The 23,453-nt window shown below is 27.2% G+C and overlaps 3 protein-coding genes across 16 annotated transcripts; 1 reads left to right on the plus strand and 2 right to left on the minus strand.

Annotated features, from left to right (window-relative positions):
* The first annotated feature begins 1,102 nt into the window (after nucleotides 1-1,102).
* LOC100878143 (transcription factor rough) lies at nucleotides 1,103-9,552 on the plus strand. 10 transcript variants are annotated; one of them, XM_003703135.3, is made up of 11 exons: nucleotides 1,103-1,500; nucleotides 1,572-1,694; nucleotides 1,776-1,949; nucleotides 2,948-3,088; nucleotides 3,176-3,346; nucleotides 3,453-3,786; nucleotides 3,912-4,648; nucleotides 5,446-5,704; nucleotides 7,264-7,498; nucleotides 8,856-9,120; nucleotides 9,217-9,551. In XM_003703135.3, the coding sequence occupies exons 7-10, from the start codon at nucleotides 4,442-4,444 to the stop codon at nucleotides 9,070-9,072; spliced, it is 918 nt and encodes a 305-aa protein (XP_003703183.2). In that variant the 5' UTR covers nucleotides 1,103-1,500; nucleotides 1,572-1,694; nucleotides 1,776-1,949; nucleotides 2,948-3,088; nucleotides 3,176-3,346; nucleotides 3,453-3,786; nucleotides 3,912-4,441; the 3' UTR covers nucleotides 9,073-9,120; nucleotides 9,217-9,551. The 10 variants fall into 10 exon arrangements, with proteins under 10 accessions (XP_003703183.2, XP_076388594.1, XP_076388595.1 ...); XM_076532479.1 differs by adding an exon at nucleotides 2,626-2,777 and having other exon boundaries at nucleotides 1,104-1,500; nucleotides 8,856-9,552; XM_076532480.1 differs by having other exon boundaries at nucleotides 1,104-1,500; nucleotides 3,453-3,542; nucleotides 3,650-3,786; nucleotides 8,856-9,552.
* Nucleotides 9,553-9,675: 123 nt separating this feature from the next.
* Nucleotides 9,676-19,579, minus strand: Hrb87F (Heterogeneous nuclear ribonucleoprotein at 87F). Of its 5 annotated transcripts, none has more exons than XM_012284877.2 (7): nucleotides 19,424-19,579; nucleotides 18,427-18,638; nucleotides 17,966-18,278; nucleotides 17,630-17,879; nucleotides 17,282-17,500; nucleotides 16,198-16,357; nucleotides 9,676-11,451 (listed from the first exon to the last, which is right to left on the minus strand). In XM_012284877.2, exons 1-6 carry the CDS (start codon nucleotides 19,442-19,444, stop codon nucleotides 16,230-16,232), a joined length of 1,143 nt encoding a protein of 380 aa, XP_012140267.1. In that variant the 5' UTR covers nucleotides 19,445-19,579; the 3' UTR covers nucleotides 9,676-11,451; nucleotides 16,198-16,229. The 5 variants fall into 5 exon arrangements, with proteins under 5 accessions (XP_012140267.1, XP_003703227.1, XP_012140269.1 ...); XM_003703179.3 differs by lacking the exon at nucleotides 9,676-11,451 and adding an exon at nucleotides 14,407-14,508 and having other exon boundaries at nucleotides 17,636-17,879; XM_012284879.2 differs by lacking the exon at nucleotides 9,676-11,451 and adding an exon at nucleotides 14,407-14,508 and having other exon boundaries at nucleotides 17,351-17,500.
* LOC100878257 (uncharacterized) lies at nucleotides 19,423-23,321 on the minus strand. The gene is made up of 6 exons (XM_012284895.2): nucleotides 22,902-23,321; nucleotides 22,487-22,824; nucleotides 22,078-22,423; nucleotides 21,823-21,990; nucleotides 21,583-21,750; nucleotides 19,423-21,525 (listed from the first exon to the last, which is right to left on the minus strand). Exons 1-6 carry the CDS (start codon nucleotides 23,065-23,067, stop codon nucleotides 20,747-20,749), a joined length of 1,965 nt encoding a protein of 654 aa, XP_012140285.1. The 5' UTR covers nucleotides 23,068-23,321; the 3' UTR covers nucleotides 19,423-20,746.
* Nucleotides 23,322-23,453: the final 132 nt, after the last annotated feature.

Consider the following 23,453-nt stretch of genomic DNA (forward strand, 5'->3'; position numbering starts at 1 on the left):
GTTTGTTGTAATTATTTTTCAAATTAAATTGACGAATTCGAAATCCGCGGACGAAAGAAGTTGAAACAGAATAAAATACCAAATTCGAAATATCAATAATTGTTTGTAAATATTTATGGACGTTATTATTATACACGTGCATGCAATGCTATTAATATTATAACCGCTGTTAATCGTTCGGTCTACAAACCGACACACACATAGTAAAATAAAAGGACTTACCCACTGGAGATTTGGACATTTCTACATACTTTTTCTTTGAAGATTCACCGTTAATTGATTCATCCGAATCTATTTTAGTATCACTCTCCATCGGAAGATCGAAATGAAATTTTCGGTTCACTAGGAATTTTGATCAGTGACCAACTCCTCTGTAAAACAAAATCGAAATAATTGTCGATTTCTTTTTATCGATTCACAATTGGAATTACATTGTAACAAGCATTTCTCAAATTTCAAATTTTGTACATTTCCAAATTATCAACTTTTTTAGTTTTCAAATTTCTGAATTCTAAACTTTAAAGTTCTGTATTTTCAAGATTTCAAAGTTCCAAATTTAAAAATTTCTAAATAACCAAATTTTCAAATTTTTTAATTCAAGAAATATTCAAATCTATCGTGACTTCTCATGATCTCATTAATACATTTATTTATAAACACGATTAACGCAATTACAATTATTCTTAATAAATAAATGCGTATAAAAATGGGCATTCAAAATTACGTATAGAATAATGTATAGAAAATAATACGTATGGAATAACATAGAAAAACGTAACTACACACTTGTTCACAGTGTGAATTATTAATTAATGTTCGAAATTAATAATGAATTGTTAATTGTATCAACAAAAAAACGAACCTTACTATAAAAGATGTTTCATTATTCCAAGATATCTTAGCTTTATTCACAGTTTTTACTTAAATGTGTGACCATGGAGAACATACTAGAAACACGTGGGCACGTGCACAAATACGCAAAAAACACCCTGCAAAATGTAGAAATGTATAAATATGTAGAATTATACGGAGAAATGCATTATATAACGTACAATCATGTAACATGTAGGCAGAACAGATAAACGGTTTTAGAAAGTAAAAAGAAGTTACTAATTCTTACCAGTACATCAGCGGACACATGCGAATTCCGTAACGGTCCCTACACGACTGACTAGTTTTGACCTGTTCAAGTTCAAGCATAATAACAAAAGGAGTTCGGGTACGCATTACTAACTTCGCGCAACTGCTTTCTTATTTCGTTAGCGGTGTACTTCGTCATTTGAAATTGAAAAATAACCGAAATCTTAAATTTGAAAATTTAAAAGTTTGTAAGTTATTTAATTTGAAAATTGATAAGTAGATTTCAGTAATTTCCAATGCTTATTTCTTTGGATTGCTAAATTAAAGACTGTTAAAATTTGGAAAATACTGAGAGGTGAGTTTACTCTATGATGCGTACTCGGTGCAATAAAAATACAGGTTATGTTAACTTTTTTTCAGGTATGTTAATTTATCACAGTAGTATAATGTTAACATAATTTATATTTTAAAAATCGTAATTTATATTTTAGGTGAAATAAAAGTATACAAAAAAAGTACGTATCTAACTTCTGTAAGAAGTTATAAGAAGCAAACAAAGGATTCAGAATTATGACTAAAATAAATATACAAGTCGTCGTAAAACCAACTTAGCCGTAAGACCTGTAAACACTTGCGTAGATTATTACTTTATTCGTAACCCAGTGTAGTAAAACGAAATTGGAAATCAATTACAGACAACAGAGCTCATCATCAAGCAACATTTACTGGAATTGAGATGAATTTCCGCTTTGTCTGCGTTGCGACGTTAATCCCAATTGTTTCATATTTGCGTGAAAATTACCTATCAGGATAATTCGACGTTGGGGTGATACCAATGGTAGTCGTATCACGAACCAATCGCGGACCAGGTAGAAATCAATGTAATTATGGGAGAACCAATAGGAATCTGTGCAATATGCGCATGCGTGTGTCTGATTGCGTAACGACCTATCGTTAATGTTCTTTACTGGGTTGCTATTGTGGATGTTGCAATTATTACAAACCTAATGATTTTGTTTAATGGCCATTTATTATTATATGTCCTGAAATAGTAATAATGGTATTTCAATGCTGCAGGGAAGTTGATAAACTTCAAGGTTCCGTTACTTCGTTGAAATTTATGCAAAACTGTTGCTACAAACAGCAATAAATAATTAAATATAAATAACTATGATCCTACATTGAAATAGTAGTAATTTAACAAAAATTTAATAGAATAACAATTTTAATGTGACAATGACAATTTTAACAATAAGTTACAATTTTGTTATTAAATTTTCTGCTTAATTTCACTTAAGGTTCAAAATTTCAAATGAACTTTAAGATGCTGTTAAACTGTACAAATTATCTATAGTTTATAAACAACATTTTATAAAGTTTTCTGTAATATACAAGCAATGTAACATTCTACATTATTTTATACAATAATATTTTATATTCTATATTATAATTATTTGTGACCTTGAAGGTCAATATTTTCATACAGCAACCTTAATAAATTTTGTAATTTAAAATAAGAAAAAGGATAGTAATTACTAATTTTAGATTCAAAATGAAGAATCCTATAATACAGGGGAATATCGGTGGAACGAAAATACGTAAATCGTGATAAGAATCAAACCCCTCAGAGGGTCGAATATTTCAATTGATGGACGAGAAAAGAATTCTACCGCGGATTGTTCAATGTGTAGTTAATCGTAAATACGCGAGATACTGCAAGATTAATATCTCTTCGGCAATTCTTGATACAAAAGACTGCTTTTAAATTACTATATTTTATACTGCTATGAACTTTACAGTTTTATTTTAGAAATTTAAGACCACCTTGGTTTCTTAAAAAAAAGGTTTTAAATACTTTGTGTTTCAGAGAATTCCAGCAGATATAAACTCTAATTCTACTTATTATATTATGATCTTCAGATGACCTTGAAAAGTTGAGTTGAGGACTCAAGGTGACCTTCACTTCACTTCATAAATTCAGAAATTTTTCTTAACACAGGACCTATGTGTAAATTATTTTTTTATACAATTTTCTAAGACAGATTTTTATTGAATATATTTCATCAACTTCTACATTAAGTATTTTTTATTGCAGAGAAATTTATGGAACATGTTAATATTGTTAAACTTATAGTTTATTCATTTTCATTACAAGGACTGCAACTAAATGACATCAAAATTAATAATACTGTTAAAGAATGTTAATACAACATTTTTATTGCAAGTAACTAAGGATGGATTATAAATAAAAATTGCCTGAAACATTGTATGTATAAAAATTTTACAGATCTTGAGTACTAACTTTCACTGTAGAAGTTGCAACTAAGATTCATATTACTAATAATGATATTATGTTACTACAAATTTTTCAGTATAAAAGAGCAACAATTCTTAATAGTTTGCAAACAAAAATTGTCTGATAAAGAGGAGGAACAATCACAACACAATAATAATCTGAATAAGTTATAGATTTTGTTTATTAATATCCAATGCAAAGATGAATACAGCATGTTAGCATATAATTTATATACAATTTCTTTTGTACAAAAGAACAATAATTATTTAACAGATATACAGAAAAATTGTCTGAAAGCCAATAGTTGCGAAGAACAGTCAACCTACAAACGATAAAAATAACAGTAACCTAACAAATCTTGTCAATAAAAGTAATATGAAATCAATAAAAAATTAAACGAAGAGCTGCAGGTATTAAATACTTTTTTTCCATATTTATGAAACGAGTCGGAAAAAATCCTATCATTGTCCGTCTCGATTTCACGGTGCAATTCTACATAATAATCAGTTTAGATTCAAGTGTTTCTCTTTCACAGACCATAAACGTCTGCAGGTGCTCTTTCGCAGAGGGGCGTTACAACGATGACAACGAAATTATTTGATACCGAAGAGATTGGGGGTGGTGGTACACCGCTGATAGTGGGGAACATCCATGGGGGTAGGGAGTACAACCGGAACATCCCTTCTCTCTATTTTCATACTAACCATGCAGCAAGAGAATGGACGTTCCAAGCAAACTATCCCAGATAACTGTGTTACTTCGTATTTTGAAATGTTGCAAATATAAAGTGTTCCAAAAATTCACAGTAAACATCAATTTTGTAAATAAAAATCGAGAAATTAAATTTCAAGCTTAATTTTGATATGTAAATAAAGTAGCATTAATGTGTTACATGTAAAATAAGTGTTGAAAGTGAACAAAATGTTTGGTTCTAATTCTTGATCCTTAGATCAATAAAACATTTCGTGATGGTAAAAAAACGATACCAGAGTAAAATTCAGAAATAAGATATTGGGAAAGTGACTGTTTTATTTTTATATCGTATAATTTTATATTGGTGACTAAATGTCTGCGAAAGCAGATGGACCGTCATCTCCGCGACAATTTTTTGCTCGAATTTATGGTCATCTTGAGACGAAGACGGTCGACGATAATAAAAATGAGGAGCGATCGAAATCGAATTCGAGCACCGATTTTTCTACAGACGTTCTGTGCGATAGAAACACGGAAACGGATGTTTCGTGCAATTCTCCGGATAACGAGAGCACTCCAGTAAGCAGTGAAAATGTCTTATTCAATCTTTATTTTTATTATTTAATTTTAGAATTTCTTCGTCTTATAAGCTTTTTATGATTTTGTATTTGTATAGTTAATAGAGACTGTATAATAAGTGTAAGATTTGTATAGTTAATAAGTTTCTGAGACTACTGATGAATAGAAAATTTTGTGAGATTTAAGCTGTAATAGGATTCAATTCAACTGATATTCATTTTCCTTATTTAATAAATTTTAACTTTTATTGAATATTGTTATTAGTTTGAATATCAGTATTCTAAGTGTTACAAATATTATGTATTAGTAGTTTAAATGTGAGGGACATTCACATTTAATATTATGTACTATTAGGTGTGTTAAATGTTAGTAGTATTAAATATTAGTGTTGAATATCAGTATTTAGAACTTCAGCAATAAAGAATATTAATAATTTAAATAATATTAAAAATGAATAAAAATACTAATTGTTAATAGTAGTACTACTAATACTAGTATTACTAATACTACTAATACTAACAGTTAAAACTACCAGATAAATATTAGTGTTATATATTAATTATTACAGTCTTAAATACTACCAATATTCAACACAAATATTGTACAATTAAACATTAATATTCTAAACATTACTAATATTGAATATTACTATTCTGAACATTACTAACATTAAATATTAGTATTCTAATCATTACTAACACAAAATATTACAATTTTAAATACCAAAAATAATTGATACACATCAATATTCCACATATTAATGTCTTGAATGTTTACCACATTATTACATTGCATAGGTATCACGTACAAAAGAAGCATTTTCGGAACGAAACGAAGAACAAAACAATAAAAAAACCCAACTAAGAAACGAAAAAGAAGAGAACTCAAGCTTCTTCAATTTACGATTACCACTCATTCACGAACTTCTACCAAGAACACTAAGTGATCCATTACGTTTGACACACATAACATATCCGATCACATTATCGTCACATTTTCATAACTTATCATACCTTCCGTCTACGGAACATCATCTACAAGGATTCTCCGCTTTTTGTAAGTATTTTGGCCATTTTTTGATACTTTACTACCACCGACTGCCAGCCATTTTGAACGAAGACTAAAACCTTTTTCATCAAACGTTAAACTTAAAAATATAATTTAAATAAATACAAATTGAGTCCACATGCTTAAATATATTTTCGTCATTACTTATAAAAATATATTTAAGGTTTATGACATGAAAATATATTTAAGGTTTGTCTCAAAATTATGTGTATATTTTTATAAACTCATACAACCTAATGGATTTTATAAAAATTTCCCAAAATTTTGTTAGTCAAATCTTTGTCAATAACAGTTATATCAAAGTTTGTTAATATCGTTAAGAATAAAGTAAATATGATTGTAAATTTATTTTTATTACGTCGCTGTTTGAGAAATGTAAATGCAAACGATTTACGCAATATACACGGTAACATCAGTGATTAGTTTTCATTATACGCTGAAACACATACTCCCTTTCTTTACAATACGTATTATCGAAATAAATATACGTGGCATAACGCGACACAACAAGCATACGCCCACGTTTAAAGGGATTTATCTCGCTTCGCCACCTCGTACCGATGCTGAGATGAGATTACTAAACGCAGTTGGCCGAATTTCAATGTGGAATATTCTTGTTATATTTCCTCAAAACCCGACGTCACAAGCCTGCCCCGTAAGCTGTTGTTATGACAACACGAACAAAGAACCACTGGTTTGTTTTTCATAGAAATATTACAAATATACGAGTAAAGAATTTTTATTATATAAAATTATGTCTTAATAAATATTTACTTTAATTGTGTATAGATTATTCGGTAAAAATTTGCAAAATTTTGTTGTGAAATTTGTAGAAAATTGAAAATATTGTGTAGGTGTATGTTTTGATAGAAATATTTGTTTTTGGTATCATTATTAGAAATATTAGCATATTATATGTAGGATTGGAAAATTATAATAAATGATACATAATATTGATGAGTCTAAATATCCATATGTGATGGAAAATATAACGCAATTTTTCATATTTATAGAACTATTTGTAAGAATAAATGTTACGATATTAACTTAATTATCAAGTTGTCTTTTTGGTAGAATTGCAAAATTGCAAAGACATCAATCTTTATAATTTCGAAGTTCAAAATCTGTTATACCTTTTCCAGGTTTTCTCAAGAACAAAAGTCTCATCTTTATATGTTTACTTTCAACCAGAATTCACAAATGTACATCTGGTTGTCATCCACAGGCGAAGATTAAAACCACCATCCTCCACAACAATTCAAACTTTTTTAAACACAAACAGATTACATATAAAAGAAATGCACAATATAAAAATTTCATAAATTATAAAATTAGCTCAGCATTTTATTTCATTCAGTACAGAACTTACTTATAAAAGAAATGCACAATATAAAAATTTCTTAAATCATAAAATTAACCCAGTATTTTATTTCATTTAGTACTTCACTGAAACGAGAAATCACTTTGATGTAAACTGACTACAAAAATATATCTACATATATACTAAGAATAATTGTTTTAATAATATATTTATTCACGTTAAACAGTAGCTAGAAAAAGAAGGAAAGAAGGACGACCTCGAAGGCAAAGAACAACCTTCAGTGGCGAACAGACCTTGAGACTAGAAGTCGAGTATCGTAGAGGAGAATATATTTCTAGGGGACGAAGATTTGAACTTGCTACGTCTCTACAACTGACGGAAACGCAAATTAAAATTTGGTTTCAAAATCGACGAGCTAAGGACAAAAGAATTGAGAAGGCACAGCTTGATCAATATTATAGGTAATTATTATTTGGAAATATTGGTACACAAGGTTTAAAAGAATACAGTCAATTTATTAATATTATCAATACTTTATTTTATCATTCATGAGTATGGTGCAGTTAAGATAACACTTAAAAAATAAAATTAAAAAATTAAAAATAGCACTTAAAAATATGTTAGATTACTATTAAACTTGTCAGATAGTCCAACTAATACTTTTTGGTGTGGTAGTCATAAATATTTATATATAAGACTCTTATAAATATAATCAAATATTATTTGTTCACTCTACTGTCTACTTATGGCTTTTTAAATCAAAACTAAGGTCTCCAGCTTCTGTCTAGATTGTTAGATGAAGCTCATCCCCTAACTTGCATCTTCAACTCCTAAAACTTGAACTATTATCCACTTGTGAATCCTAATATTCATATCTTCTGTATTAAAACATACTAACTTTGTTTTGTAACTATTTTATTAATTTCTTTACTAAAACTTGCAAAGAACACAGTGACATAAATGATTCTTCTTAATTGACATGTTTCTTCTGCTGTTATTAACAAAACATAAAACATTAAAGTCTTGTTGCAATAATATAATAAGTGTTATGTAGTAATTTCTTCAGTAAAACTTGCAAAGAATACAGTGACTCAAATGAATCTTTTTAACTGACATGTTTGTTCTGCTGTTACTTGTAGCACACTAATTAATAAAACATAAAACATTAAAGTCTTGTTACAATAATACAATAAATGTTATACAGTAATAACACATAAGATATTGTTTATATACACACACTCATGTATTTTTGTATTAATACTGAAATTAATGTTATCAAGGTCAATTAATATTATCAAGACCATTAGGTCACTGAATCATATGAGAAAGCACAGGTGGTCCAGTTACGACTGTTATAAATGGTCTGGAAAATCCATCGAGTGGATCTATTTAGTCTGTGTTTATCTCCAGCTTGTCTTTGACTCTATAGAACCCCTAATAGAGTTGGAAAGCTGAATAACGCTGAGCTTTCAATAGAGAACAGAGATTCGTGGGAAAAAGGATACAGGAAACAAGCTGACTCTGATTCGATTAAAGTGATTTTTTAGCAAGATATTCCGCTAAATAGGTTTGAATGGGATTGTGATCACGTACCTTATAATGTTTGCACACCATCCTGTTGTGATTACATTATTCGAAAATTAATTTAATTTTGATTATTAATGAAGAACCAAATTAGTTAACCATAAATATCTGCAGAGTTTCATAAAAGTGTATTATTCAATCGAGAAACACTTAGGATATAAATGATAAATATTTTAATTAATAATATAATAATACAATTCATAATTACTGTTACTTTGTTATTGCATGTTTCAGGAATTTCGCAGTCTCCAATGGAGTTCTAAATTTACCAATTGATAGTAGAAATGGATTTTGTGAACTTTGCTTCTACAAAAAAGCTTTTGGATCTACAGTTAATCATTCGTGCGTTTCAATGAATCCTGTTATTGAAACATTAACAAAACAGCCACACTGTGGTAGCAATGAAAAGGAAACATCAGAAAATTCATCCAACATATTATTTTCTATTTGAAAATTTGGGAACTGTTGCATAATTAAGTTTGAAGAACGCCGATAACAAGTAATTTAGTTAGTTAATTCAGTCAAAACTTATTGTAACTTAAATTATTTGTAAATAACATTATTTATTTAATTATAAATATTAAAATACTTACAGTGCTGCAATGATGACAATTTCATGCTTTTAAAAAATTATTTATTTTATGATTTTGCAGTTTCAATATTAAAGATGTACTATAGAAAAAATATATGAAACTGAAATTTTCAACAATAAAAAGGATAATAAAATGGTACAATAATAATTAAATATAAGTTTATAAAAACTTGTAAGATATAAATAAGATATTTGTATTTTAACAACATATTATTTTCACTTCAATTGAACGTTTTAATGTTTGATTATTGATATTGATTAATGATATAATTTTATACAAATATGGGAAATTTACTAAATATTTGGAAAATTAAAATTTCACTGCAATTTAAGATAATCCATTAGGATTAAAGACCTGTTTATCTCCTACTCTAAATGAAAGTATTTTTGTTTTATTACAAAATAATTTTTGAGTAAAAATATATTTGTTAAAGTATGTTTAATAGTTTTATTACATAAATGTTTTACAATGTATATATTTTGTACTTTAATGCTCTGTAACAGATTATGTTTAATTAAAAACTATTGAATTGAAGAAGTTGAGGAATGGATCATTTTTACTGGAACTTTAATATTTCATCACATTTAAAATATATTTATTAGTTTCCAAAAGATATCTCTAAATATTTATACTTACAGTAACAATAGAATAAAAAACAAAGTCATGTAAAGAACTTTAGTAATAAATAATGTAAAATAATACTTAAGTAATGAATAAAAAAATGCACTCTATTTGACTATAACAATTTATGTTAAATTATGTACATTCTAAAAAAGAAAATAAATAACTGCAAAACAAATAAACGTATTATCATGTAAATTAATAGCTAGTAGTACATACTCAAGGGCAGGTGTAACACATATATTTATAATATAAATGAATGAGAAGACATTTAATTATAGTTTATTTTATTCTATACCTTAATTAATACATATAGTTTTTTTATTACATTACTTAATTATTTTGTGAAATATAAAAAATAACTTCTTCAATTGAAAACACCATGAAACTTGACACAATATAATAATTTTCATAAAAAATAATCTTATATTAGAAATGCAAGTTTCTTATATCATATTAAACTCATAGCCAAAACTTTGAAATTCATTCATTAAGATATAATAGCATGCAATGCTTACATAATTTTTTCAGGTATATAAAGAAACACAGGTATATATGCTGAAAAGAACTTTATTACATTTTCTAAAAATTATTATATAAAATATTGCTGAAAATTAATTTAAATCATTATTTCTTATATTAGAAATATAAATCATGCTTTTGATTTAAATAACTAATATTATTTCTGAAATAATTTAATTGATTATCTTCTGTATACTATTCAATAAATTTGAAGCATTATTTATGTATAAGTAAAAAATAGATATTTAAATAAAAATCTTTCAATTTTTTAAATTTTGTATAGTAATACTGTAAGTAATTATGATGTCATACTTAATATTATATAAAGTAGCTAATATATTAAATTCACTTAATAAATCTATGCATAAACCTTTTCAACAATATTTTTCAGTATTAGAACGATGGTTCCTAAATATTAAAGTCAGTCTTTTATTTTTATTAATAGTCCTTTTCATAATATATGTTTAATAATTTAATTACACTTTAAAATAATTATCACTATTAATTTGAAATAAAATCCACTAATTAATCTTAAAAATTGAAAGTACATTAATTCTAATATCTGTTACTAATTCTTTTATATTTTACTTTAATAACATTATCATGCATACAAATATTTTTCATTATTTATATTCGCATTAAAATACTCTTTCTACTGATTTGTTATATATTCACTTTATCCAAATATTTATCTTGCTATGTATATTGAAATTGTAATTATTGATGTCAAATAAATAAAATTGAATATCTTTCTTCTAATTCTATATGAAAGGTACTCATCCTTTAATATTTTCTCCTAAGCAAAAAGCATTATTGATATTATCAGTAATCCACCAAAGTACTCAAGTTTTGAACAATATTTATGAAAAGAATATATGCATAGATTTGCATAATTATTTATTTAAATTTTCAACAAAGTGACAGTTATTAAGTGCCAATGATATGTAAACATTGTTACATATTCTTTGTACCTTTGAATCTTGATAAGTGCTAATGTTAACATTATTTTAATTTTAAAATTGTAAAAAGTTAAGATAGTTGACTTAACTTACCTCCAACGATGAGTGAAAATGGAAGTTGTGACATGGAGCGCTCTGAGAGTACCAGCCCAAATGACAAACCAGAAATTAATGAAAACGAAAGATTCCAATTAATATACAAGAAGTAAAACAAAAACAATTACTTTCCGCTTTTTACATAGTTTATATTCAAGTCAAAATTTAAGTGAAAATTTTGATTGCTATTCATTATGCTGCACATTTTTAATATATGTACTGTTTATAGAAATCAATTATAGAAATATTAAGTGATACAATAGTTTTCTTTTTTCAGCATTAAATAAAATATAATGTAATAAAGAAGGAAAGTAATTAGTAACTAAAAATTTGTTTAGATATAATAATTAAATATAAATATTTTTATAAATAAAGTAAAATGATACTTAGTGTATCTATATTTTGAAATGTAACTCCATAAAGTATTCGAATTCATTTTTGGCAACTAAATAATACTTAAATATACATTATTTATCAATTTTTACTTTCCCCTGTAATGAATTATTAATACACTAAAAATAAACTTTCATCATTTTATGAAGTCCTTGAACAAAATAAAGTTTACTATTGATGTGTAAATGAATTTTAATTTTGTATAAATTTTACAGTATCTATTTTAAACAGAGAAAATTATTAGACTGACAATGCAATTTAATAGGAATTTTATAAAACATTGTACCATTTGTTCTGCTATGAAGAATCCCTATGTCTAAAGAAATAATTCTAACATTCCTACCTGTAGTCGCTCAACTGAAGCTAGCAAGAAGCCTAGCAAAGCCTAGTTTGCTGTACACGGTTCAGAATCTTTTCTTCCATCACCTGCCACTTTTTAGTCTCCTAATAATTTCCAAACAATAATGTTTGGCTAAGAATATTTTCAAACGCTGAGAACGTGTTATGCTAACGAAGCATCACAATTAGGCTACCTATTTATATATTTCCTGTTTAACAACCATAATAAATATAACTTAAAACGAACAAAACCTCACTAATAAACCTAATAACAATTCTGTGATAGTAAATGAAGAATTAGATTGATGAATTTGCATGTTAATTTTTAATTTAAAAGTTAGTTTTAAAATTATTTCGTCAAAAAATATTTACTGTCAAATGGAATTATTTATTATCACAAAAGATATCAGGAAGAAAAATTATATTGAATAAATATATGTTTAAAAACTAGTGCAATATCAACGAACGACAGATACCGATTCAAGCATAACATTTATATTATTCACTTGATCTAATTAACTTCAGCTAAAATAGTATTTTTAATGAGTAATATAATATGTAAGTCAGTAGACTTTTGTTACATAGAAAAAATATTGAAAAAAGATATAAAATCTTAAATCTTTTCTTGTAACTGAATATTTAATAATTTATTGTATTTTAAATAAGCTTGAAAATTTTTATGTGAGAATTTATCTGTCCCATTAGTAAAATTTACATTTAAAAAAATTAAAAATAAACCTTACACTTAATTCAATATAGTAAATATAAATAAAAAGAATTGTACAGAATTATATTAAAAACCTTTTCAGATTGTTATACAACTTACGGTTGTAAACTGATCTTAGAAAATAATTTAAATAGATTTAAATACAATAAATAATGCAAACTGATGTAAAATGGATTTAATATGAAATAAACAATTTTAAACTGAATTGTCTTACGCAAAGTGTAGATGTGGAAAGTGTGTGCGTATATATATTCATATATATAATATATATAACATACACACACTTCTATTTATCAAAAATGATGAGAAACAATGAAATACTTACTATTAAAGACAATGTTCATTAAATGGAATTAAGAAATAATGATAATTCAATGCTTTTACTGCAGATGATTTATAAAGATATGATAATTTTATTTTCTTATAATTCTCTATTTTTAGTGATTAAGAGAAAATTTTCATCGAACTTTAGTTTTACAAATATTGCATCGGATTTTTGGCGTACGTAATTTACAGTAGATAATTATATACAGAATATAAAGTTCAGTATATTCCTGGATTTATGAATCCAAATTATGTTATATATCATAAGAACTACATAAAAATTGGTCACAAATTTTCGTATGTACAAATCATTTAATACTGTAAATACACATAAATATGAAATCCTTAGTTGTGCTTTCATCGAATACACAGTTGACAACGAATACAGTGTTCCTACATAGTAATATTTTCAACTCTTCAATGATATCCATGAATAACCGGTTAAATGTACCTTCATCTAACTATATTTCCCTATTCATTTGACTCATATACATGTTCTTGTACTTCTGGCTTATCCTCTATTATGGACATTTGATTTTATAAATTAATAAGTGACGTGGAAAAGGTTCTGTGGTCATTTTTATTAACTAACTCTTAAAACATTACAATTTAAAGAATAATTAATTAATCTAGGTAACCTACAAAAATGCTAAATGATATTTGATGATATCTGATTAATTCAGTTTCGTGTTCACATTTTTCCCATGCATTTTATCCTGAGATTACTCTTCTCATGAAATAAAATTCAATATACCAAAGCCTAAAGTCTTCTATTGAATTATATCAATTTGCTAGAAAAAATTAGAGAAACAATCGTGCTCTCCAACGTCTATTATCTAATCCTACATCTGTTGTAGTCATTTTTGAAAATTGTTACAAAAGTAAATATAACAAATTATTACACACTGCAGTGTTTTGGATGGCACGGATGTATCCCTAGCCACAGTAACTGAATAGTGAAAAATTAGCGCGTTTCTCATTAAATATTAATAAGTATTCGTTTTTCTTTTGTTGTTGTTGTTTGTTGGATACTATATATGTGCCACACAAATGAGTTCAGGCACAATCTAGAAAATTGTGATGTTATGTTTTTCACATAATTGGTTGAATACGTAAGACATATGCACGGTGATGCTAGATACCAAAAGAAATTACAAGCAAAAGCCTCCCTCACTGTGATCTAATAGATGACGCTTCTCTGTCCTGTATCCTGATTGTCCTGCCTGGTCTTGTCTCTAGCCTTATAGCCCTGCCTGCTCCGATACTAAACAGTACAGAAGTACTGGCGACTAGAAGACAAGTAGTAGGTTCACCTGAGGTTCAAAAGTCACAAATATCTATTAGTTAAGATGACTGAAGATACTCAAACTATAAGAATCTATAAATTTTCAGCTAAAAATCACGCACTATTTTACATAACTATATATACTATCACCTTAAAAGTATTTATTTTTCTGTAATGTTCAATGCATGATTGAATATGTAAGAATCTATCAAACTTTTCAATGCAAGTTATAGTAAAAAGAAAGAAAAAATAAGAGCTTATGAAATAACCAAACAATAATCTTACTTCATTATTTGAAAGGCATAGAGTGGTCAAGATGATTATCATGAAACAATGAACTATTAAACATTTCAATTATGTATCAATTGTATAATTAAAGTACCTTGACTAAATATCTGAATACTTGATACCAAATAATTGACAATATTTAAAATAAATTATTACTTTTATATGAATACACAAATTAAATGCAAGTTGATTTTTCTTAATCTTTTATAAATTTGTTTAGAAACGTTTACTTTTAAATATTTCGCAGTTTTATATATATATTCACAAAATATTTAAGAAAGTATTCAGACATTTTACTACCTATTTTCCTTTTTATGTCACAAGTAATAAATTTCTGCTCATATTATAACTATGGTACATTAATAACAAAAAAATATGTTACAAAATTGGTTCCATGTTATTTGAATTTATATTTATAGAACGCCCAAAGTAAAAAAAAATTTGTATCTAAGAACTAATATTTTTGAAAACTGAAAATATATGTTTGTTACATATATCTTAAGTTACGTATTTTTCAATTTTTATCGAATTTTTTTCATCAATCTATCAGATTATATATACTATTGTAATTATAACACTTTACAAGTTATAAATATTTTTAAAAATGAATCCTAAATAATTTCCACTGTACTAACAATTATATGATAACAAATTGTTGCATTATGCATGTAACATTATTATGTGAAAGTAGAAGTTTAGTAATAGAAGTTATTTTCTGATTAAAGGTTCAAATTCTGATGTTTCACTAAAAAAAAAGATAATAAGATTCAAAAATATTTATATGTAAGTCAAACAACAAAATAGAATAAAAAATATTTTACATTCAAATAACAGTTCTTCGTCATTATTGCCAATTACTTGGTACAATTCAACTATAAATTATGTACCTTTTTGCCTATGAATCAATATGATTAACTGTTTTTATAGGAACACATAATAATATACCTACATTTCCTCTGTAACTTTGTTAAAATGTATTGCACACTTAATAATGACTTAGTAATTCTTTTTAAATAGATTTTAAGATTGATATGGATGTTTGAACTTTACTGTAGTAATAGTAACAAAAAATTCAAATAGTATAATTTAATTCATAGTAGAATTGAACATAATATATCATTTATAACTCCACATATAATTGTTCTTTCCAAATAGCTAAGAAATAAAAATAATTTATCACAGATTTTATTAAATCTTGAAAATTATTTAAAATATTTATAACTTAAAGCAATAAATTTCAGCATAACCCTTTGTTACTTATTTCTAAAAAAATAATTTCACCTAACACATATAAAATGCCCTAAATATTACTTGTTTAAACAAATTTTTAATTTGTAAATAGTAATATCGTAATTTTAATGTAAATTAAAAATGTACATCATTTTAAAACATCTTAAACAGTATAAAAGTAAAAAGAAGTTACGCTTACCACGTGAGGGAAGTAGCCACGGACAATGAGTTTTAATATCTTCTTCCACCACCACCACCTCCTCCCATGTTTCCACCTCCAAGAGAGCTACCACCATATCCACCTTGATTACCATAACCACCACCACCGCCGCCTCCAGAATTTCCGCCACCCATAGGACCTGGAAAATATAGAAATAAATCACGAGTTAGTAAAGCTTAAATGATCTTATTAAAAGAGTTTTAGATTAACACTAATTTTTACTATCAATATAAAAAGTACTATGGTTCTAACAAATTAAAAGATAAAATATAAAAATTAAATAATGCAATATTATGACAGATTTTTTTAAAACAGTGGTGAGCAAATGAAATGAAGTTTGGAAATGTTTGATTAATAAATTTGACTATCGAGCGATGTCCGTGAGTATACATCTCATACACGTACATGTACCGTGCCGTAAAAGACACAGTTGCCCATCACTGTTATAGAACATTGTAGTTAAAAATATAAAAAAATAAGAGTACAATACGTAAAAAAAAAAACTTAACAAAAAAATAAAAAAGTTAAGAGTCAAATGCTTAGAAATATTTAAATAAAAATAGACTGCATAAACGTAATTATTTAAATAGCAACAGTACTTTAACAGAATTTAATGATTCATACTTGCAGTATATTATGAGCAAAATTAAGAAAGAGTAAAGAAAATGGACAAAGGCGCTCCTTCTCACTGCAACATCGCGCCTTGTGTCACAACTTATAATTATTTAAATTCATTTACACCTATTCAGGTAAATAATATTCATATCAGCGATGTAGATAAGAGTGACTTTATCATACTACACAGTCTTTTAATCGCTCAATTATGTCCCTATAAACGCAACGATAGATAATGAACTTTAGTAATAAAGTACTGTACAACGGTATTAATGTAAGCTGAACGCTCCTTGTGCAACTTGGTGAGGTTATCAAGCTCAATAATACTGCGATAAGATATATCATAATAATTAGCATTGACGTTATTAGAAATAACAGAGAAAAATTTATGAATAGTTGCTCAAGGCACGTAAGAGACGCGTTGGCTTTTGAGAAGGACGGAAGCAACCTTGTCCACCGAAGGGTGGTAGCCATCTCGAGTCTCCAGACTGTCGGCCACTAGGACCCATATTAATACCATAGGGTGTAGGTCTTCCTCCGGAGTTGAAGTTATTCCGGACGGGGCCGCCGCCATAGCCTTGCTGATAACCTCCACCAAAGTTGTCGTTGCTCCAATTTCCACCACTATTATAACCCCCTTGACCACCTTGACCTCCCCATCCACCTCCTTAATTTCATAAAAAGTATATGTTAGAAATTGTGAATAAATGTAGATATAATATATTATTAAGTAATGCAATATAATATATAAATATGCAATACTTAGTAAAAATGTAAAGATGATCTTTCTGCGAACCTTTACCTTGATTCTGATTTTCCCACGGACCGTTACCGCCCCAACCTCCTTGATTACCTCCACCATAACCACCTTGATTACCACCATTATTCCAGTCGCCACCTCCTCCGCTTCCTCGGCCACCCCAATTACCTCCACCTTGATTGCCACCTCGAGGTCCTCTGCCTACACTTTGTCCTCCTCTGCTACCACCACCGCCACTACCTCCGCCGCCACCGGATGCAGACGCCATTTCTGCTCTACTTAAAGCCTTGAAAACACAAGTAAAAACAGCATTTTACTAACTTAGCATTCTTAACGTTTTTCAAGAAATAAAGTATGAATAATGGTTTCTACCTTCTTAACGTCTACGTGTTTTCCACGTATCTGATGATTGCGTTGTAAACAAATTTTATCTACAGGGTCATAATCATCAAATTCCACGAAGCCAAAACCACGTTTTTTGCCCGTTTCCTTATCGGTGACAATGCTAATTGAATTAATACTACCATAGCTCTGGAAATATTGTCTAAGATCTTCTTCTTCATGGTCATCTTTTAAACCACCCACAAATAATTTTTTAACTGTTGCACCTGCCTCTGGCCTACCAATTTCCTGTCTGGGTACAGCTCTTTTGGGTTCAACTACACGTCCATCTACCTTGTGTGGCCTGTTAAACAAAGAAGAAAAGAATAATTTATTACTGTGGATATTTCAATTATGTACATATATGGTCAAATCAAATATTAAAAATATAATATTTCATAATTTATCTTTGATGTTGATATGAAAATATATTTGCTAATATTTATATTTACCTTGCATTTTGAGCATCATCTACCATGTGGGCCCTAGAATACGTAATAAAACCAAATCCCCTAGATCTCTTCGTTTTTGGATCTTTCATTACCACTACATCTACGATTTCACCCCATTTTTCAAAGTGTTTCTTTAAAGAGTCATCAGTTGTTCTATAATCTAAACCACCAATAAATAATTTTCTGACATGTTCTGGTTCGTTTTTTCCATCCTGAAACAAAAATTTAAATATTTTATTAATATTTAATAATTTTAAACAAACACAATTTACGTAGCAAAAGGCAATAAACGATCAAAGAAATATAAACAGAATAAATAAAAAATTAAGCAAACTGAATTGTTAAGAAGAAAAGTTTTAAAATTAATCTTTTTTTCCTTGCTACTTAAATTACAATTTTTCAAAATAACAGGAACACGTCATTTAGTAAACAAAGCCTTCCAACTGCTAAAGAAAAAATAAGACGGTTTAATCTAATTTTAAAGTTGTTGTGTTCTGAAGTTGCACGAATACTTTCTATACCGACTGTATACAAGTCTAAGAAATTCTGAAATGGCGTAGCGTCGGACAACGCCATGCCATAAACGACCATTACTAACACGTATAAACTTGAAACAGATATGTACAAAAATATGTAAAATCGATGCATACGTATAAATAATAAATATATGAATAAAAATTACTGTTTTCAGACATATTTGTTTAGTTCCTCAAATAAAGCAATGCATATGCATACATGTATGTAAATATATATACATAATTTATTATTAAATAGTTCACGAAAAATAAAAAAAGTAGTAGATATATAAGTAGAAATAAAGAAATAAAAAATAAATGATGTTAGAAATAAATGATGCTATGTAAAATGTAGTCACATCAAAAATCATGAAAAATGTGAAAAACTAAGATTGTGTGTTTAATATTCACATTTCGCATAAATTATTTGAAATGTAGTAGAATAATGTAAAATGTAAATAATAATTTGTTGTTTTACTTACATCGTGCTCCATCTTAACCATTTTGGATAATATGAAACAGTCAATACCCTTCACCACCGGACACAAAGAGCTTCATCAAACGGGTAGAAGAAATGGAGACCGCGCACGTCGTTCAATCGATTACTGTTCCTTTCAAACACTTATGTAAACCCCAAATGCGCAAACTAGCTCTTGAAGCTTTGCGCATGCGGAGATGCTATATCTTTTTTGTTAATTTATCATTTTCTCTAGTATTTTTCAAATTATTAACATTAAATATAACTCAAAAAATTATTATATGTCAAATTTTGTATTCTTTAATACATTTTTATCATTTACAATAAAAAAATTACAAAAGTGTTTACATTCAAGTTATAAACAAAATACATTTTTTATTTGAATGAAGTGTTTTACTGTGTTAAATTACATAATTGTATTATGTATTTAATTTTATTTATGCATACAAGCAATATTAATTTATATTTGTATCAACCACTTTTATTTATAAAGTATAATAAACAGAGCTTATACAGCGCCGGAAGTACCAATCGTCATTCGATGAAACTACTTTTGAATAGCCATGCGATTTTGGGAGTTTTAAAGTTTAAAATTTTAGGATTTAATAACAGACGATATATTAGAATATATTTCTGATTCAATAAAAAAAATGGCACGGAATTATTTTATGGAAAGGTCTATTCGCATCACAATAAAACCAATAAATCAATGGAACATGTTTTTTAATGAAAATATATGCAAGATGAAATTATACGTGTATACCATATAAATTAATCATTTAATCTAATAAATTTATTTACATTACAAAGTCATCTGTAATTTTATTCATTCAAAAAATGTTAGTGTTAATGTAGCATGTGGGACAATCTTTATTATAATTCTGAAACTTTGCATTAAATTTCTACAAAATTGTTGAAAAGAAATGTATAATGATCATTGCATGATTGTATAAAAATAATGACTCTGTTTAATTTAAGATGTAAATGGAACTTTTGTGACATATTTATTTGTGACAGTTTAACTTTGGAGGAATTTCATAAAATACCTATAATTATTAAAATACCTATAACTTCAAAGAATAAATAATAATTTTATATATTTATTAAACATGATTTAGTTTTAATATGAAAGTAATTTAACATCTTTGGTGCGTATTAATTAAAATTTGTAAAACTGTTAATAAAAAATTACTTATCACTTTACAGTTTAATCTTTACAATTAAATAATTTGAAAATGCTTGATTGAAATGATTAAATATATTTAGTAATGTAATTAACTTATAGACTCATATTTTATGATTAGAACTGTTTAACTAACTATAACATTTAACTAACATTCACCGTTTGAATTGTAAATTTTCCATTAGAGTTAGAAATTGAATGATTGCCGTTATCTTTGATTTTTAACTTAACATCTTTTTTATTATACATTTGTTTCTCAGCGTTTTGATGTATTAAACTAGTTTGAACATTCGAATCTGATTCTAGAAGTGAGTTTTCATGAAGAGCTATTTTATGCAAAGAATTTTTTACGTTAGAATATGTACAAGACACCTGCTTCACAAGTACAGGATACGATTTATCTGTACAATTTATACAATTTCGAAAAAAATAATTATGATTCGATACATTTTGCGAATATAACTTTTCTTCAATTCGTTTATTTATTACCACTGCTTCAGCAAGCGGTATTGGTTCTGTATATGTAAATGTCTTTTTCCGAGTATCAGTCTTATCACCTGGCTTTTTAATACTAATTGGTCCATTGATAACAGAAACTGCATTACTTACTTCATTTGTGGTTCTTATAACAGGTGTAATATTACCCATAGAATCTAATCTTGAATTAATTTGATCGCAAGAACTTACACCAACCATTGATACTTTGGTTGGAGTTTTTTGTATAGAGGTGGAAGTAATTTTTTGTATCTTTTTTGGTTTTTGTTTAGGTTTTGGTGATTTTATATTTGTAGTAGGTACAGTGTTCTGTACGTTGTTAATATCCACAAGGGGATTTTCTGAATGATGATGTCTAATATGTCGATGTAAATTATCTTTCCTTCTAAATACAGTTTGACAATATTTACAAGAAAATGGTTTCTCATCTGAAATAAATTTCATATATTATTATAATATTATAATATCTTTATGACATCACCTACCTGAGTGTACAGTTAAATGTCGTTTTAATTCACTTTTGGACAAGAACACTCTATTGCAATGTGCACATGAAAATGGCCTATCTTTTCCATGTGTCTTTTTATGACGAACTAAAAGAGATTTATCCTTAAAGCTTTTATTGCACTGATCACATATATGTGGTCTTTCATCTGTTAATGCAAATATTTTTATATTTAATTATATATATCAATCATGTTATTCTATTGCACATTCGTACTCACTTGTATGTGTTTTTAAATGCCGTTTTAAATTAGTCAGCATCCTAAAAGTTTTTTCACATGTTTTACAAGAATATGTACTTGTGCTACTATGCACTGCTAAATGATTCTTTAAATCATCTCGTTTAGAATACTTTTTAGTACACTTAGGGCATTCAAATTGCTTTTCCCCTAAAATTATATTTTGTAATTATTTATTCAGGTATGAAACCATGATAAACACGCTTTACTTGAAATTCATAACAACAGAAAACTTACTACTATGTGAATACATATGTCTATTGAGTTTGTTTTGTTGAGGAAATGCTTTTTCACACAGATTACATTTATATGGTTTATACCCTCTATGTACTCTTTCATGATATTCAAAGTGAGACCGTTTAATGAAAGTTCTGTCACAAAAGGAACATTGATAAGGCTTAATGCCTGTTATACATGCATCATGATAGCATTTTCCTTTTTTGTTTCGAAAAATTTTGTTGCAAATATTGCATTTATACTTTTCTGGTGTTCCTGGTATTAGAATAATATGAGTACGATCTGGGCATTTTATAGATTTACTTTTTTGTAACTTCTCACTTCTTAAAGACTCTGTTTTATTATCCTATAAAAAGTTATAGCACATAATTTGATAATTTAGATATTATATATGAATTACCATACTTACTAGGCTATCAATTTCTGGCTCTGCTTTATTACAAGATTTTATTACAACATTGCCTTTTACGCATGAATGAGTCTCAGATTCTGCTTTAGGAATATACAAGTTATTTGAAATATCGTTGTCCTTTGTATCAGTTGTAGGAGACTGATAAGTTTCTCTTGTTTTATTAAATACATCATCACTATATAATTCATAATTATTAACAAGTTCAAAATTATTTGGTTTACATTTTGAATCTTTATTAATAACTAATTCTAAAGGTACTACTTCTTCATTACATGCATTGTTTGTATCAGAATTGGAAATCTCATTTAAAATTTCTTTCCTTGCAGGTGGGTAATCTAAAAATGAAATTATAATAATGTATAAGGATAATGATTAATATAAATAATCCATTACCAAGCAAGGTATAGCTTACCATAATTCCCAATATTTTCTATACACTGTACATTATTACAAACTCTACAGCCTTGTTCTTCATATAACAAGCACATACGACATTTTGTATGACCACAATTATCTTTTACAAGTCTTGAACATGATGTATTTATCATTCGTCTACAACTCGGACATTTTTCATTCATTATAAGTACTTTCAATTAGATTTAATAGTGTATTCTTCTATTATAATTACATTAACTTTTAGACAAAGTACTTCTTTTATACATATTTATTAGGTTCCACTGTTTTAAATTTGCTTGGTGTTATTAACATATATTTTATATCATTTCATTAATTATTAGAAGACATAGATATTTGTAAAAACGAAGATACTTTTGGATACTGTATTTACATTCTAATAGCAATTACATTTAAATGTAAATAAGTATTAAAATAAGTGTATTTTAAATTAGGGTAGGTTATGTTTAATTGTCATTTAATTATTAAAAAAAATATCTTGTACTTATACACAAGTCTTGAAGTTACTTTATCAACTGTTTTTTAATCATACGATACGTGTCATTAATAA

This window comes from Megachile rotundata, chromosome 6 (assembly GCF_050947335.1).
Source record: "Megachile rotundata isolate GNS110a chromosome 6, iyMegRotu1, whole genome shotgun sequence".
NCBI classification, from domain to species: Eukaryota; Metazoa; Arthropoda; class Insecta; order Hymenoptera; family Megachilidae; genus Megachile; species Megachile rotundata.

What these genes read in the sequence shown, in the direction of transcription:
- LOC100878143 (XM_003703135.3), top strand. Translation starts at nt 4,442, where the DNA reads ATGTCTGCGAAAGCAGATGGACCGTCATCTCCGCGACAATTTTTTGCT. An exon ending in CGGATAACGAGAGCACTCCA is followed by an intron (nt 4,649 to 5,445) that starts GTAAGCAGTGAA and finishes TACATTGCATAG; the next exon opens with GTATCACGTACAAAAGAAGC. An exon ending in CAGCTTGATCAATATTATAG is followed by an intron (nt 7,499 to 8,855) that starts GTAATTATTATT and finishes TGCATGTTTCAG; the next exon opens with GAATTTCGCAGTCTCCAATG.
- Hrb87F (XM_012284877.2), bottom strand. Translation starts at nt 19,444, where the DNA reads ATGGTTAAGATGGAGCACGAT. An exon ending in GATGATGCTCAAAATGCAAG is followed by an intron (nt 18,279 to 18,426) that starts GTAAATATAAAT and finishes TTTGTTTAACAG; the next exon opens with GCCACACAAGGTAGATGGAC. An exon ending in AACACGTAGACGTTAAGAAG is followed by an intron (nt 17,880 to 17,965) that starts GTAGAAACCATT and finishes TGTGTTTTCAAG; the next exon opens with GCTTTAAGTAGAGCAGAAAT.
- LOC100878257 (XM_012284895.2), bottom strand. Translation starts at nt 23,067, where the DNA reads ATGAATGAAAAATGTCCGAGTTGTAGACGAATGATAAATACATCATGT. An exon ending in ACATATGTATTCACATAGTA is followed by an intron (nt 21,991 to 22,077) that starts GTAAGTTTTCTG and finishes ATATAATTTTAG; the next exon opens with GGGAAAAGCAATTTGAATGC. An exon ending in GCATTTAAAAACACATACAA is followed by an intron (nt 21,751 to 21,822) that starts GTGAGTACGAAT and finishes TTGCATTAACAG; the next exon opens with ATGAAAGACCACATATATGT.